This window comes from Polyodon spathula, chromosome 13, assembly GCF_017654505.1.
Source record: "Polyodon spathula isolate WHYD16114869_AA chromosome 13, ASM1765450v1, whole genome shotgun sequence".
NCBI classification, from domain to species: Eukaryota; Metazoa; Chordata; class Actinopteri; order Acipenseriformes; family Polyodontidae; genus Polyodon; species Polyodon spathula.
The window spans coordinates 43,412,535-43,429,888 of record NC_054546.1 but is presented as its reverse complement, the minus strand read 5'-3'; the positions used below and the strand labels follow the sequence as shown (position 1 = coordinate 43,429,888).

At 42.5% G+C, this 17,354-nt stretch overlaps 1 protein-coding gene across 1 annotated transcript in view; it reads right to left on the bottom strand.

The window, feature by feature from the left end:
* Nucleotides 1-17,354, bottom strand: part of LOC121325335 (protein fantom-like) — a 50,111-nt gene that overhangs the window by 31,175 nt on the left and 1,582 nt on the right. Inside the window, exons 2-9 of the mRNA XM_041267762.1 lie at nt 16,721-16,813; nt 16,038-16,182; nt 14,393-14,691; nt 13,514-13,619; nt 12,971-13,116; nt 5,369-5,615; nt 4,779-4,961; nt 2,252-2,454 (exon numbers count right to left, since the gene is read on the bottom strand). Coding sequence (XP_041123696.1) covers nt 2,252-2,454; nt 4,779-4,961; nt 5,369-5,615; nt 12,971-13,116; nt 13,514-13,619; nt 14,393-14,691; nt 16,038-16,182; nt 16,721-16,805 — 1,414 coding nt within the window. The 5' untranslated portion in view covers nt 16,806-16,813. The remainder of the gene's footprint in view (nt 1-2,251; nt 2,455-4,778; nt 4,962-5,368; nt 5,616-12,970; nt 13,117-13,513; nt 13,620-14,392; nt 14,692-16,037; nt 16,183-16,720; nt 16,814-17,354) is intronic.

Genomic DNA, 17,354 nt, shown 5'->3' with positions numbered 1-17,354 from the left:
CCCCCCCCCCCCCCCCCCCCCCCCACCACCCACACACACAAGCTCACAGGCCACCTGATACCTGGAGATAATAATAGTAATCATGTGTAGGGGACATCATGATGAAAGGTCATGAGCCACCCTATTCCAGTTCTGCTCAGCTTTCTTTATAAAATTTTCCATTCAGGAGTGGAGTATTAAATGTTTCTTTATTTGATTGGAATGTAAAGTATTCTGGAATAACACAACTTGTCTATCTCCGAGATACTCCTAGATCATTATCAACTTTGGAAGTAGACAAAAGCAGAATGGAAAAATACATTGTATTCAAGTCACTGGAATAATGCAAACTCTTGCTGTTCTTGAACCCCAGACCCTTTACTATGCCATCCTAACTGCACTGTGCTTGCCCCAAATGACCATTTCGGAATTAGTATAATTAATGCTGTTGGAAATTCACAGGTAAACAGATCACCTTTATATATTACTGACCTGGAAATTCATTTACACAAACTATTTCATAAATAGTTTATACATTTTATAGCTTGTTTATACATTTACTGATTATAACACTGTCTTCCCCTTGAAATCTGGATAAGTGGCTAATTGGAGGAAGCATGATCTAATTATCTACGAGTGCCATCTGTAAATTAGAAGTTTAGCAGACAATAACTCTTTTATAATGGTAAAACTACTTTTCAATTAAAATTAGCAATAACTTCCTTTTGTAAAGTCAAATTAAAAATTGACATTTGGAGGCCCTGGTAATAAAATTACAGAGCTCTAATCCTGTAAACCTTCTGTGATTTCTACAGCAGAAATTTGCACCCACATCCTTCACAGATTTTTTGACTTAAAAAACAATGTTGTAATTGTTTTAAAAGAGACATTCATTAAAAGACACGTACAGCAGACTATTTTTTCTCACAGCGGAGTTCAATATGTCACATATGGCTCATTCTGTATTACATGTCTATTTTATATAAATACAAATGTAAACACAGCAAACCAAACTAGCCTGTGAGGCTGGATGAAATATAAATGAACCACAGAAATGCTGCGTCGGTATTTATTTTTTTACATATAGATATAAAATTACGAATGGAAGGAATTCTGTATTGGGAAATGCCTGTAGTTTTTGTATTTGTTGATTACATAATATGATTTTTTTTGAGCCCCATAGTTTCCCCCATAGAAATGTAGAAGTTTCCCCATGCTTTACACTAGGTTGTTGAGTACTATGCATTTACTATAGTTTTTAATATGCTTTACAATACCTCTCTGGTCTTTACAATGCTAACTAAACTACATTTTTACTAGGACTTATTACACTTTGCAATGTTTTTACTATGGGACACTCTTATAAGGGTTGTTTTGTACTTTCCACTGTGAGGGGTTCCACAGCTTTGGAACTGAATGTCAATAGCCTTTGCAATGATCAAGAGTGTTACTACATTGGCCGAGAAGTTTGTGCTGGCCTGGCTTTGTAAACCGGCCGATCGTACCAATCTGATCTGCTGCAGGGGTAATGCCGTATGTCAGCAGTGAAATGTAAATGTCAAAAGGCAGACTAAACCTCAGAAGAGCATTATTCAGCCAGCTGTGAAATAGGATAACCCAAAACTATCCCATGGGAAGAGGACTGAATTCCCAGTTTATCCATGGGTTTGTATTTGGAACATTTGCCTCCTTTAGTGTCTGACCTTATGGCAGTTAGTGGTGCAGAGGCTCAGCAGCAGAATATCTGGTGGCTTTCTTTGGGCTTATTGTACTGGCAGTACCCACTTCCTCTCCAGGATGGGCCAAGTGGATCATGCGAATCTCTATAGCATTTATGGCAATCTAACAGAATTTATTTGTCCTTAAGATAGGCTGCCAGTCTGCCACAAGGAATTAATTTAAGACTTATGTCTAATGAACACCCGCTGGGCATCAATTCTGTGATCTGCCAGTCCAAGGACCAAGTCAAGATCTGGTACATATAACAACTGGTCCCCCATGTCAAGTCTGCAGCAGCATTAAACAGTTGAGTGCATACTAGGGTTATAAATTAATCCAGCTGATCACTCTATATTTGGGTCTCTAATAATATAAGACTCCTACTGCATAGCAGTTTTACCCATTCCAGGTTTTTCTACAAGCTTGACTAGCCACATTGTGTATAGGTAACAAGCTTAGGTGGTCTTAATAAACTCATAATAAAAACCAGGAATGGATCAAACTGCTATGTAACGGGAGGGTTATCTCCATCCATGAGGCATGTGAAATCTACCTCTTTCAAGTTTGATTCTGTCCAGGATGTCATTTTTGTCAGCGAGATCTGACTTGAGTGCCACCTCTAGCTGGGCGATCTGCAGTTTTAACTGCTGTTCTTTCAGCTTCCACTGCTGTTCGTGGGTCACATCGAAGGCACTGGGAATGAGTGAGAGAGAGAGAGACAGCGAGAGAAAGAGAGAACATGTGGCATGTAAGAAACTATTGGAAGTCATCATCAACAGAAAACAATAATTAAAGTGGAAAAAAAAAGAAAAAAAGAAAAGCTTTTAGTGGCTCAGAGACCGCTGTCATCATGTCTTAGGAATTAGGCAAACATATGCTGGTCTGCTGCTGTTGAAACCAAGGCGCCTCATTCAGGCTGCGGTTAGGGAACATGAAAGACTTTATGGGATGAGCAAAAGGGCTGGCCTTAATTTAAAGCTTCATAGCCAGAAATCCTGGCAGTGCACAGCGTTTGTGGGACAGGGAAAGGAATTCAGTTACATATTACATATTCCAACAAAAAACCCAAGCAACAGGCTGCTGGCAAACCCATTCTTTCCGCATACAAAACCCTTCTCAGTGCAGCACAGAGGGCTGCAGATGCCCACCTGACCTCTTTTGAGGCTTGGTGGAACATGGAGCCAGCAGCATGTTCTAAGTGGGCTTGACCACAAAGTGACAGCAACTGCCAAGCTGGAAGCATGGGGGGGTTCTGCATTTGTCTGCGGTGCACTTAACAAAGCAGTCTTTGTCATTTTAATTACAGCAGATTGGATTGCTTAGGGACTGTGTGCAATCAAATTACACACAAGGGTCAGCTCACAAAGAGAGGGTAAGGAAAACTAGAACGGAAACCTGTGAATACCGCAGAAAGTTTTATACTAATAATTCAAAAGATGAAAGACACATAGCTGAATTCAGTTCTGCAAAATTGTTTGTAATTTGCGTAGTCTAGTGATACTAATAACTCTATTTGACACAAAGATCATCGCAATAGTATATTATTAGCTGCTCCACATGTCCCATCTCATTATTGTGTGGTGATCACATCAGTGCTTCGAAATGGTCTTCTGTCACTCTCTAATCCGATAACCTGACCTTCATACCCCTCTTCATACATTTCTTTTGTGTGAACCTTAACATTCTCTTCCTGGATACCTGCCAAGCAGTCAAAGTCACTGGGTGCCGAGGTTATTACAGCCTGACAGCCAAGACATTTTTGACAACCCTGGCACCAAATCAAGGAGCGACAGTTTGGAACCACTAATGTAATATTACTGTGTTTTGCCACCCTCCATCCCATCTTTTTGCAGATTTCAATTATTTCATATTCATTTTTGGCGTTTACATTACAGCAGTATTTGTACTGCTAGTCACGGTACATCAACCATAATTATTAGAGATCTATAGAATAATGTTGTTTTCCTTCATTTATCCAAGGCTTGAGGTTTATTGCATGCAAGACTGGATTTTAATAAATCGCACTTGAGTTTGCAGTTAAACTCCCTTCAATTAGGAACTGCAATCTCAGAGAACATACAAATATCCCACAAATACAAGCAAGATGTCCTGCAAAAGATGTTTTATTAACAGTTCAGCAGCTGCAACAATAGATCCAGGCATTGATATTGATTCTAATGGCAGTGAATGAAAACCTGTTAACCCCAACTCTGAGTTTTTTCATCTTTCTCAGTGGCAAACCATCAACCTATACTTGCGCCCTGTCACCGGAGAAAACAATACTCTTACATATGACATTCTGTTTCAGCATTTTTTTTTTTTCAAAATCCGTGGCTATAGACATATTTGTCTAGTTTTGGAATGTCAATTTAAAAAAAGAAAAGAAAAAAACTGGAAGATGAGATTTAGAGAAGAAAAAAAGGAATTCAGGAATGAATGCCACAAAAATGTCTGATTTACTGGACAACAGTGCTTACATAAGCTTCTTCTTAAGAACTAAAATGGTTCCACTGCAACTAAAGCCAAGCAAACCATTTTGTGCCGAATTCCGAAAAGTATCATTATCATATTAAAAAAAAAACAAGGTCTTGTTTTATATTTACACTTGAAACAACTGTGACGAATAAGTGTAATCATTTGGAAGCCACAGACTTTAAATGCACAGTTTACAAATAATGCCAGTCCCTGAAAACTTCGTAAATGAAAAGCAGAATTGCACACATACCCCTATCATGCCATACCATTCTTCTAGAGCTAAACAAATATAGAGATAGCTGTTGGAGCACACCACCTTACCCGCAACGAACACCGGAGAGTGGCAGTATTTATGGTTCAAAATAACAGCACAGGCGGGACTTTATCACACAGTGGATCTTGGGACAGACAATTGCAGGAACAAAAAACTAGCAATAACGCATGGTCCTGACACAGTCGAGAAGGGAGTGTTAAGCGCAGTGACTTGCACGGAAACAGGCCCATTCAGGCAAGAAACGCCCGCCTGTAAGTGAGAAGAAAGGCGAAACCAAGGCGATGCGGACACGCATGAACAATAGCGCGGTACATGTTCATAACAGCGTTGCCGAAACGGCCAGCGTAGCCCGGGGCAAAGAGAAATGGCTTCAGCTATGGGCGCCAACGGACTGCGGGAAGCGCCGCTTTGAGGGGCGTGGACCGCGTACCACCGGGCGACCAGCACGGTCCGTCGAGGCTGAAACCAGGTTAGGCGAGGGGCTGCAACAGGGACGCGGCAGAGATAGTAACAACTGCAGCGAGGAGAAGACAGACGATAGGAGTCCGGCAACATGGGAAGCCGTGAATATCTTAGGATCGCGAGACACACACTCCATTGACAGAAAGGACCGGATCACCGCGGCCCTGGTGTGCGCACAGACGGGATAACATCAGAGCGCAGGCTTACGTGTAGGTAGGGAGACACACAGCAAGGAATGGTAGGCAGAGCGCCGGCAAAGACAACACTCAAGAAGAATACGGGGGGGGTTATGGGGTGGGAAGAAAGGTGATACGGACTGCGTCTGCAGGGAGGAAGTGGGGGAAGGCACCAACAGGCAGGGGGGCCAGGGGCTGTGGGAGGCTATGGTAGATAGTCTGAAATTCAAGCCGAAGTACAAACACAGCCGGAAGGGACCATAATAGCAAGTCCAGATCTAACCGGGCCCGTGCGGGACGCACGGCGGTGCAGAACCACCAGGAGGAGACGCCCTTAGGAGAGAGAGGAGGCCGGTGGCGGGCAGAGAGGCCGGACTGGCAGTTGGGGCCGTGGGGGACGAACAACTCGGGCGCCCGGCGTGAGAACAGCAGCAAAGAGGCTCTGGACCAAGTTGAAAGATGTGCAAGGGCAAACGACCGGGCAGAAGACTGGGACCCAAAAGGAACAGGGGCTGTGCGGACAGAAAGATCTGGACCACAAGGAATAATAGAACCGAGGACCACGAACTACAGAGCATGTGCGGGGGGTGGGGGAACGACGCGGAGCAGCGGCGATTGGTCCCGCCGCAGGGGGATGTCAGAACAACTGAAGCGGGAGAAACAAATATGTTGTGAAAAATCTGGAAGAATAGGAATCCAAGCAAACGAACAGAACCGGACGGAGAAGGAGCTGTGATAAGACCACAGGCGAGCAGACGCACGGAGAGGGGCAACACCGAGAGCAGGGAAAAAAAGGGTGTCAATACAAGGGTAGAACAGGGGACATAGAGCTGGACAATATGCAAACGCTGCGCAATCGCGGGTTCGCTTCTAGAGGGGTGGCATGGCGGCTGGAAGGAGCTAGCGCCCAGGGTAAAAAAAAAGGAAGAATCGCAGCGCAACTGTGCAGCCGGAAGGCTTAAGTGCCAAACTGCAGAAAAGAACCAGCACAGTGGCTGCGCAAAGACGCCCAGAGTAGTTGGACGACTGGCGTGTGCGACACAAATCACGGACGTGAGGGAGTACGCAACATTAAAATGGGGAGCCAGCCTGATTTTGTTTGGGGGGTGTAAAAGGGGGTCCTAACATCGGTAATTCGGGTGAGGTACAACGACGAAGACAAGCGGACGGGAGAACCGTACAGAACTACGATACAGAAAAAAAAAAAAAAAAGCACTCGTGGCGAGTATACATTTTTTTGGTGGGGGGGGCTTTGGGGGGATTGAAACAAAACAACCAATAAAACAAAAAGGTGAGGGATGAACGTCGGGGCAGGGGGAAGGGGGGCACAGTTGGCGTAGCACACGCGGTGAGGGTGGGGAAGATGGAGGGGAGGGATCTTGGGGAAAAAGAGACAGAACGCCACCAGGGCAGGACAGGCCAGAGGGCAAAGTAAAGCAAGGGAGTTGCGCAGGAGAAAAGGGGGGGCCACAAAGGAAAAAAGAAAAAACATCATGGGGAGTTGCCAGGGAGGGCGGATAAGGGGGGCATGGTGGGTGCCGGGAGAGGGGAGAAGAAGAAGCGCATCAGGGAGCAAGGGGGCAAAGTGAAAGCGGCCCTAAGTGGCAGCACTGCGGACAGGGCAGGGCGGTGACAGGACAAAAAAACCAGGAGGCCGCGGACCTCTGAAGACGAGAAACCCCCTGCCAAACAGGGAAGGCAGAACCCGGGCACACGGCGGGCGGCACGGCGCAATAAAAAAAAAAAAGAATCCACGTGGACACAGGAGGAGGGTAGGACCCGACAAGTGGGCAAAACAAAAAAAAGAAAAAGAATGAAGCCCAAGGAGGCAAGGCAAACAAGAATCGCAAGCTATATAGGAAAAGGAGGGTAAATGGAACGAAACGGGGGAGACAAAGGGTTGCGGACAGGGGTTTGCGAAAGCGGGACCAGAATCAGAACGACAAGGCGGGGGGAGGAGGAACCAGATGGAAGACGCCCGAGGGGAAGGACACTAGGACCGGGATCGCTACCGGGAATAAGAGGAGGGAGAAGTGAAAGCACTGCATGAAGACAAGAAGGAAATACAGACATATGACATACAGAGCACACAGGCCCCAGGGCCAGCAACCACAAAAAGAAGTAGGTAAGAGATAAATTTACTGCGATGCCCTGGCAAACACAGGGGGAGGAAAAAAAAATGTCACAAAGCATGATTCGAGGGACGAATGACAGAACAAAACCATACGCGGTAGACCAGCTGAAGAAGAAAGCACTCAATGGATTCGGGCACATCTCAAAGACCACGGGCCGGGGCAGTGGCCCGTATGGCCGCACCAAATACAAGCGCAGGAACCGGGGAGACGGGCCGAGAATGACGTTGACATAAGGGTGAAACGCGCAGTGGCGCGCCCAGCATCCAATGTGCCGCGACGGACGGGGGGAATAAAGACAGGCAGCACTGGCAGAGGCTTGTTTTTGGACACAAAGAAGGAGAAATCTGGCGCCACACATCAAGAAATCACGCTACAGGCAACCACCACGGGGGCGGGCAAAGGGAGGGGAAGGAGTGTCGTCGGGATCAACAGGAACAACTAGGGGTGGGGAAACGGGCGGGGGGTAGGTCAGCGGGCGAACGAGCGCAGGTAGTCGCTGATCAACAGCGTAAATGGGGCGGACGGCAGCAGGGCAAGGGGAACGGGGGGGGGAATGAGGAGACCGGTGAGTGTAGGGAGAGAAGTGAACGGGAAAGGGGTGGTGCTCAGAGAGGCGCAGGGAAACTGAAACGACACGATAGAATATAATAAGATAGAGAGATGAGAATGGTAGAGAGAATATATAAGAAGAGATAGAAAAGCCTATAACTTAATTTTGGAAGAACTAAGGAAAATAAAATAGGGGGGCAGAACGCAGACGTGAGAAATAAAAAACAAAGGGGGGACATGCAAAAATGGGTCGGGAACATGCGACAGAACGATGGGAAAGCGAACAGGCAAGGCATGAAGCTCAATGTACTTCCATCCGAACCTGACAGAGTATGGGGGTGGCAGGCCCGATCCAATCGTTGATCTGAGAGGACAAATGAGCAATGGGAATCCGGAACACCAACGTGGTGGAATCTCGGAGTGCAATAGAGACACAGGCGACTGGTCAATGACAGAAAACAAAGAAAAAAAAAAAGCCTAAAAACAAGGAGAACGGAGAGATAGCGCGCGACAGGAAGGGAAACAGGCATCAGGAATAACAAAAGTCAGGACGGTCTTGGAACAGAAACGCGGGGGGAAAAGTGCAGAGTTTTAAGAACGGGGGGTGACAATAAGTCGGCAATAACGGTGTTCGGGGGGGGGGGGGGACGGGACAACGCAGGAAAGGCATGGCTAAAGAAACGGACGGGCTTGCGGAAACTGGATATTTATAGCCTGCTTGACATTTTCCCAGACTGCATCTGAGAATCAAAGATTCAACTCAAGGCAAGACTTAAATAGGTGCGGGAGAGTGCAAGTGTAGTTGTAGTTTCTGATCTGTAGCATATATGCATTACTTTCTGCAGTCAGATAGTTTGATGGTTCTGTGTACTGTAATTACCTGTACAGTACGTTACTTGGGTGCAGTAAATATTTTGTTTTCACACCTTCAATTTATCTTATGGGATCTAGTTTAATGGCAGTTAAATGACCCCTGGTAGAAAACACCAGCAGGATTAATATAAAGTTACAGGGGGTTTAGATACTCCATCATTTAGATCATTAGAACAGACCCCCTGTGTCAAACTGCAGTCCACTGCTCCACAATACGCACCAGAATTGAAGCAAATGCAACATTTTCAGCTTCAGTAAGAACCATTTGAACACTGAATCAATTGTGCTTGGAAATCAACCAGAATGAAAGCAATTACAAGGCTCATATTTAATGATTATGTTACGATGAAATAGCTTACAACGGTATGCCGTGCCCCAACAATTTCACATAAAGCCAATAACAAATAAAAAACAAGCAGTGCTGGAGCCTGCAACTTGTCATTCTGAACTTTACCACAACAGCTGGGACTGGCAGGCAAAGCCCTTTTTTATTTTTCAACTGTAAAGAAAAAAAAAAAAGATATACACTACCAGTCAAAAGTTTTAGAACACCTCAATTTCTCCTGTTTTTATTGAAATGTATGCAGTTTAATGTCTCAATGTACTCTGAAATTAAAGCATAGAACAAATAAACAACTGGAGATAAAAAAATAAATCATGGAATCATTTTAACAAAATTTTATCTAAATTTTTGACTTAAAGCAGCCACCTTTTGCAGCTATAACAGCCAAACACACTCGTGGGATTCTTTCTACAATGGAAATCAAATATTGTTCGGAAAGTTCTTCCCAACACTGTTGCAGAATTTCCCACAAATGTGTTGCACTTGTAGGTTGCTTTGCTTTCACCCTTCTGTCCAGTTCATCCCAAACCAGCTCAATGGGGTTTAAGTCTAGAGACTGCCATTCCATGATTTGAAGCCTACCGTCTTGTTCTTTTCTTCTAAGGTAGTTCTGACATAGCCTGGAGGTATGTTTTGGGTCATTATCTTGCTGTAGGATGAACCCCTGACCAACTAGGCATATACCAGAGGGTATTGCATGGAGCTGAAAAATGCTGTGGTAGCCGTTTTGGTTCAGAGTGCCACTCACTCTGTGCAAGTCGCCGACTCTGGATCCAGCAAAAGAGCCCCAGACCATCACGCTTCCGCCTCCATGTTTGACAGTTGGTGTCACACACTGAGGAACCATCCTTTCGCCTTCTCGACTTCTTGAAACTGAGATTTGCTTACTTTGACCAGTGTTAAACTGTGCTTGAAGCTGTTGTCCTGTGAGCTGCCTATCACGCAAGCTGTTGACTCTCAGAAACTTGTCTTCTGATTCTGTTGTGGCTTTGGGTCTGCCAGACCTCTTCCTGTCGAGTATCCTCCAGTTTCCAAGTGCCTTTTGATGGTGTAGGAAACTGTACTCACTGACACCTTGGCTTTCTTTGCAATTTCTCTAAAGGAAAGACCTACACTTTTAAGGTTTATAATGGTCTGTCTGTCTTCCTTTGTTAATTGCCTTTTTCTCGCCATTATGATAGCAATATACTACTTCCTGCAGTACAATACTGTCCAAATAATGCTTAAGAGGGTGTAGTAACACAGTCTGTTCCAACACTGCTTTTATACAGACAGAGGGTTTGTAAGTAATCAACAAAAGTTGGAACACCTGTAGGAATTGTTAGCATCAACTTTCAAGGCTTAATTTACTTCCATTGCTGCAGAACAGCTGTAAGTTGATAACCCATTACTTGTTCCCTGAAAAAGGCCTTTTTGTATAACTCTGAAATGTACATTATTTTTCAGTTTTTGGTAACCTAAACTTTTTTTTTAACCTCTGGCAGTTTGCCGCTTACCTTTGTGCAATTTCAGGTTATTCACTGGACTTGAACTGCTTAAATTTCAATAAAAACTGGAAAAATGGGGGTGTTCTAAAACTTTTGACCGGTAGTGTGTGTGTGTGTGTGTGTGTGTGTGTATGTGTGTGTATGTGTATATATATATATATATATATAGATAATATATATATATATATATATATATAATATATATATATATATATATAAAATATATAAATAAACATAATATAAAAACTTAATATACCTTGAAATTTGAAAAAAAGTGTATTAGATGCAGCTTTAACTTTCTAAAAAAGATTTGTAGGCCAAGCAAAGTCAGACATCCAGCCTACTTGAAACAGATATAAGATTCTTAGCTAATGAGTCATTATGTAGAACATATGCAGAAATCACAGCTCTGTGTTCTGAACGGGGCCACAACAACAGGAAAAAACATGACTTTAATAAAAGCAAGCAGCATTTTGGTCCTTACATCAAAGCAATTAAGGGGCTTTGGATAACCAAAAGTATGCATGAAGCTGATGCCAAACCAAACTGGTCAATTAAAGACACGCTGTGAGGAGTTTAAATAACATTTTTTAAAGGGATCTTTGCCATAATGTCATGCACAGTTGGAAGCCGCTGCTCTTTAGAAATCTAGCACTTCTGGACCTAGTTTCAAACAGAAATTCATGGAAATATGTTTCTCTGATGTCCACGTTCACTTGGACTGAGGTCACATTGTTTTGATGTGATTTACTGTTTTAAAAGTGAGTGTAACAGCATATGACAGGGGGATCATTTAAAAAGATGTAGTATTGAAAGCAGAACTGATTTCCAACACATAAAACATGTCTGTCTGTCTGTCTGTCTATCTATATTTATATATGAATTACCAGTATTTGTAGTAAGATTGTTGTTCCATTTATTATATTTCCTGAATTGTGTATACTGTACAGTGTAGTAATAGTGGCTAATTAACTTCTTGAAAACTACACTATTACAATGATTTCTGTCATTTGTTCTCAAAAATATAATTGTCCTAGCTTACACCAAATATTCTAAAATGTTTCCAAAAGTCAATCAAAATACACACAGAATCACAGGTCCATTTTAAGTGTAGCGAAGCTACTGAGGATTTTGTTATCAGAGATGTAACGTTTGGCAGAGATCTAATTAGTAAAGAGTTCTGACGGGCTGGAAATCCACAGCAGACCTTCCTCTTTGAATAAATGTAATAATCAAAACAAACACGCCAAAATATATTTTCAGGAGATTGAAAACTAACGAGAATTTTTTTTTTTTTTTTTTAAAGAAAGGAAATTTCAGTGTACCAAGAACTATGTGTTTAGGATTTCCTTCGCAGGCAGATGTATCTGCCAAGGAAATTATACAAGACAGAATAAAAGTTTTGCAAGGCTATGTATTACCATTGTCCGATGGTCAGTGTTACAAGTTTTCACGGATGCAGCCTAATATTTAAACACACCCATAGATAGACTAATGCAGATTTCAACATCAGATTTCACAGTGCAATGGGAAGAAACGTCTAAGGGATTACATTATGATTACGCTGTCTTTTTTAAAACACGTAAACGTTTAATAAAAACAAGTTGACATAGAATTGTTAAAGCCGATATGAGCTTTTTTAAAGCACTGGATTTGCTTTTCCCATGGTGGTAATGAGCCTGTGTGACTCAACTAAATAATAATCAACTGTGTACAAAAGTTCTTTAATCTTTGCAATTGACTAAAGTGCCTGAGCTCCAATAATGATTTCAAAACTACCCAGGGAGTGACTTCAAAAGGGCTGCTAGGTGACAACCGCTGTGCAATTTCAGCTGCATTTGAAAAACTGCATCAGTGAAGGTGAGCCTGCTGCCTTCACGTGCAGTAAACAGACAGTTGCTTTTAAACTTGCTAGGATTTGTGCTACATTATATAGGGGTGTTCAAGGTGGTATGCTTGTTAATCTTAACTATCCGAGACAATGGGTCCTATTTATCGCTATGCCGTAATGATAAGGCATGACTTATTCAGTTTAGTAATGTCAAAAAAAATAAAATAAAGGAATGCTATAATCACACTAATAAGAACCATAGGCTCATATTTTCCTTTTATCCATGCCCCTTAACTTCCCTTATTGGGAAACTAAAATGAAGGGGCATTTTAAACACAATTGGGTACCTAATGGCTTGGAAAATCCAAGCCACTGAGTACTTATATTAATGAGGAATAGTGATATGCAGGAATAACTATAAAAAATAGGGAATAAAAACATACAAACAGTGTGTGTGTGTGTGTGTGTGTGTGTGTGTGTGTATATATATATATATATATATATATATATATATATATATATATATTAGCGCAAAGAGCCAGCTGCCCAACATTTCGATATGTTGTACATATCTTTCTCAAGGGAGAATTATGAACCTCTTCAGATGTGGGGATACAAAAGAAACTGCTCCAGCTAGTCTTTATATAGAATGCGTGGCACTATGGTTACCTCTGCCCAGTGGCTTGTCGCTCTCGAAGCTGCAGCAAGGAGTCCTCATGCTCCACCTCCTGGCTCCTCAGCTGCTCCCTCAGGATCTCTGCAGCACGCTCCAGGTCCTGCATCTGTCCCCTCTGAGACTCGATCACGTTCTCTCTGTGCAGAGCAGCATGGCGAAACGTGTGTGTGTCAGCCAGGTGCAAGGTGATCAGTGCGAGACAGGCACTGACATGAGCAGTGCCACACAAACACAACTGAAACACATACCAGCACTCCTGGATGTAAGGGACAACAGAAATAACTGGTCTAATTTAGGGGCAATAGAAAACTGTTGAAAAGGGCGTTGTTCTGCATGAACTTACCCATTGGAATTGCAGTACTAGCATGGGGATGGCATAAATAAGGTATGGGAATCTGCATCATTGGTTCGACTACTCCTGAACCCAAACTTCTCATGATTCCAAAACACAGTGTTGTTACAATGTTGGAAAGAAAAATCTAACTATTTTTGTTAGTAACACAGATAGATCGTAGAGGAATTTGATGTACATACAGATTGCGGATTTCAGCTCTAGCATCATCGAGCAAGCTGTGCCCGTATCTTGGCAGCATTGTTTGGGTCGATCTTGCTGTCAGATCCGGATCTTGAACTCTAACTCCTGGAGAAAAATAAATATATTTGTAAAACATAAAAGGCTTAAGGATTTCATCCCAATAAAGTTATTTAGCAAAGGCACTGATGTTCATAGCAATAGAGTATTTACATATGTCATATATTCTCCTGCCTCATAGACTGATGTTATTGATTACTATTTCAATGAAATACATTATAAGTAAAGTCAAGCACACAAAACAAAAAACACTGTGTGGTGCCTCCAAACAGGATGTGGAAGTGAGCCCAGTTGTCAGGCACGCCACATAACACAAGATCGCTGCAAGCAGATTCTGTTTACACAACATGTGCTTTTCTTGTGGTGATGTGTGATCATTTTAGGAGTTTTATTAACATGTATTAAATGCTGCATTTGTTCTTTTCTCAAAAGACTTTATTGGATGAGTGTTTGTTTAAAGTGGGCAAAGAGATGATGTGTGGCAGGGTTGGATAAAACCTATAACGTAGTTGAACTTCTTTCACAAAGAAATGGTACACTGAAGCCCAAACAAAATGGGTGCCGTGACAAGCAACTCATAGAACTCACCTCGTTTTATATGGCAGACACTGTACGTATTGCACTATTGATCTAATGTAGAAACACAATGGGTCACACCATCTTAAATTATATAAAAAAATATGTCCTGATCAAACATTTCAATCTGATAGTACTATTTACTGTGTGCACGAGCTGTACGTAGCTTGATACTGTATGCCTGCAATAAAAAACAACTCATGCCGTGACAATTACAGGGGGAAGGTGGGCACACTTCCATATACCTCTTTTCAGATTCTCCTGCATAGTGACATCCTCCTGGACCTTCCTGAGACCTGTGTTGATACGGGACTGCACGTAGTTGTATGGCGTGTATCTGCGGCCCTGGACCTGTAGCTGCTGCTTGGCGGAGATGAGCCGATTGCGCAAGCCCTCGTTCTGCTTCTCCAGCTCGCGCACCTTCTCCTGCAGCTCCTCCATCATCTCCTCCAGCTCCACATCCCGGCCAGCCCTCCTGGCCCCGCCGGACTCCGGCTCCCCCTTTTTCCTATCGTTGACTAGCCGGATCAGCTTGGTAGCCATCCTGGCACGACACAGCACAGCACAGAATGGAAAAAAGGTGAGAGGTGGGAGTGGCTCAAAAAAAGAAAAAGGAAAAGAAAGAACAGGAATGCAGGAATGCAAAAAAAAAAAAATCTCTTTTGAAAGGGACATAATCGCTATGAAGACTCCAGTGCGGAACCTGCATAATACATTTCAGGTTTTGATATAACTATTACTGTCTGTGAAGAGGCCTTTGATGTTAATTGAAACCATTGGACAGCAATCTGCTTTATAGCACTGACAAATAATAGTTTCCGAAGGCTTATCGTTGAAGGTTAGTGCACAGGGAAACACATACTTGCTCCATATGTTCATATAATATAAAAATCCAATGCTTGGTCCTGTATGAATGCACCACAGAGTACTAAAAATAGTTGTGGGCAGGGGATGTGGTGGGTAAAATATATGATTTGCAATTCCTACTGTACCTTAGTGCAGTAAAAGCTTGCGAACAGTAAAGGACATTCCACTACCATATTGTTCCCAGTTTTCCTGTAGGTTTTGCAAAAGCCGCATTCCAGTTTAATAAAGCTATACAGAGCGTAGGTGGCCCAATATAAAAGCTCCCATGTGAAGCACATCCTTAATTATAATGAAAGCTATCTTTAACTTCTTGATCTTTAAATAATGCAAAACTTAAATGTATTAATATGGACCATACACAACAGCTTTCAATCTTCCATTTATGACATTCAAACTGTATTTTAGTTCACTTTATTTTGTGCACTCTATAAAGGGTAGTCCAGAGCTGATGTAATATACAGTAATGCAAAACATGCCAACTCGTGAATGAAAAAAAAAAGGTTGGGCAGACAAAAGAAAAGTGGATTTGATGAGCAACACAAGTTCAAAGACAAAGAACGAGTGCCACATCTGAAAGTACCGCACTGTATGTGTTTTTAAACCAATTTGGTCTAATAGTAAAATCAGGGAATTGGAAAGGTGCAGCTAATTTGTTTAGAGGTGACTGATGTGCTGCAGGGTAAAAGACACGAATGTTTGGCAAGCCAGGACAGATGCATATGAAAATCTGAATTCCCCAAATTACCACGTTACCAAGTACCAGCAGCTGCTGAAAAAAAGACCTAATGTAATGGTGCTATCTCTGTGACCCATATGGAATACAAGCCATTATTTTCTTTTAAAAATGGCCCTTAACTGTTTTTTAAAAAGTGCTTGCTGTCTGTAATTGTTGAAAGTGTGGTAACAGAGGTGAGGTTCATAATGAAGACAAGGCAGTAGTTGCTTTATTTGTTTTTAGACAGCAGTGATGGAATGGTCTGGCTCCAGAACAGTGGTCTGCGGCACTTGATTATGAATCTGCACCTTTTTATTTTGTCCTCCTGCTTGCGAGCATGCTGTTTGAGGAGGATGTTCTCATCGTGCAGCCTCAGGAAGCGATCCTCCAGCTCCTCGCGGCTCACGCGGGACACTGCCTGCCGTGCTCTGGTATTCTGCGCAGCTGAGGACTCTGTCAATGGAGCAAAGTCAACGTGAAACACAACGTGCCTCACATCACATTGTGCTTCTGTCATGTAACATCGCTCCATCGTAACATCGCGACGTGTCTGCACTGACTTCTGTCAGAACAGTTCTCTGCAAATATCCACAATAATCATACCCTTGCCCTATTTTTTCTAAAACTTCCACAGCCACCATGTGCATACAGTATATTCTTATTTAAAGGACTCATATGGATCTAGTTTAAACAAAATGCATGCAAAAAAACTCCTCTTAACAGAAAAGGGAAGAAAGGAAATGTATGTTATAAATAGAAATCAAAAGGGTTCTTTCTGTTTATGGCAACAAGATGCTGAAGACATAGAAATCTTTGACAATAAGACAAAATCCTGACTTTTTACAAGACAGGTGAAATACACAAGTGTCTTTAATCATAGAACACTGACTGCTTGGGTCAGTTATACCATAAATGAAAGAGATTACAAAGTACGTATAATGAAGACACTGATCAAAGTCTGTAATGGTAATAAATAGCAGGTGTTTCAAACCTTGCAATCCGCTGATTCCAGCAAGGTTCAAGCTTATATCTTTCACAGGCAGGTCTCCCGCTGTTTCATCAGCACCAGCCGACATGGCTTAATCTGCAAAAAATGAAGCGCACAAAAACTTGCTATTTATGTTTAGACAAAGCAGTCAAAATATCGCAGCTCTGAAAACCTGTGAAGTGGCTTTTTTCAGGGCAAATTGAGTATGATACTCCTGGAAGTCCCCTTTTGTTTTGCTTTGAAATGAAAAACATCTTAGTGGAGAAATATGAAAACAAACAACTACCCTTTCAGCTCTGGGGCGAGGAAGATGGGGGGTTGACTTGAAGTTTACAGAACACAGAACGAGTTTGGCGGTATCAGTAACAGTCTACCTCAACATGCAATCTGACACAATGTGTCCATCAGGTTAGAACTGAGGGGATATGGCTATCTTTAGGGTGAAATTACAAAGCTTGGCAATTGTCAATGGCATTTCAGACCCTCACTTTTTATCAATGTTACAGTATGTGCTGCGCATTGGCATTTGTTACTCATTAAGGTATAATTGCCAGACTGCAACTAAGTGAAGTGCTAAAATTCTTAAGAGCGGTATATTGCATGTAGTAATAATGACACCGTTGAACAACATCAGTCT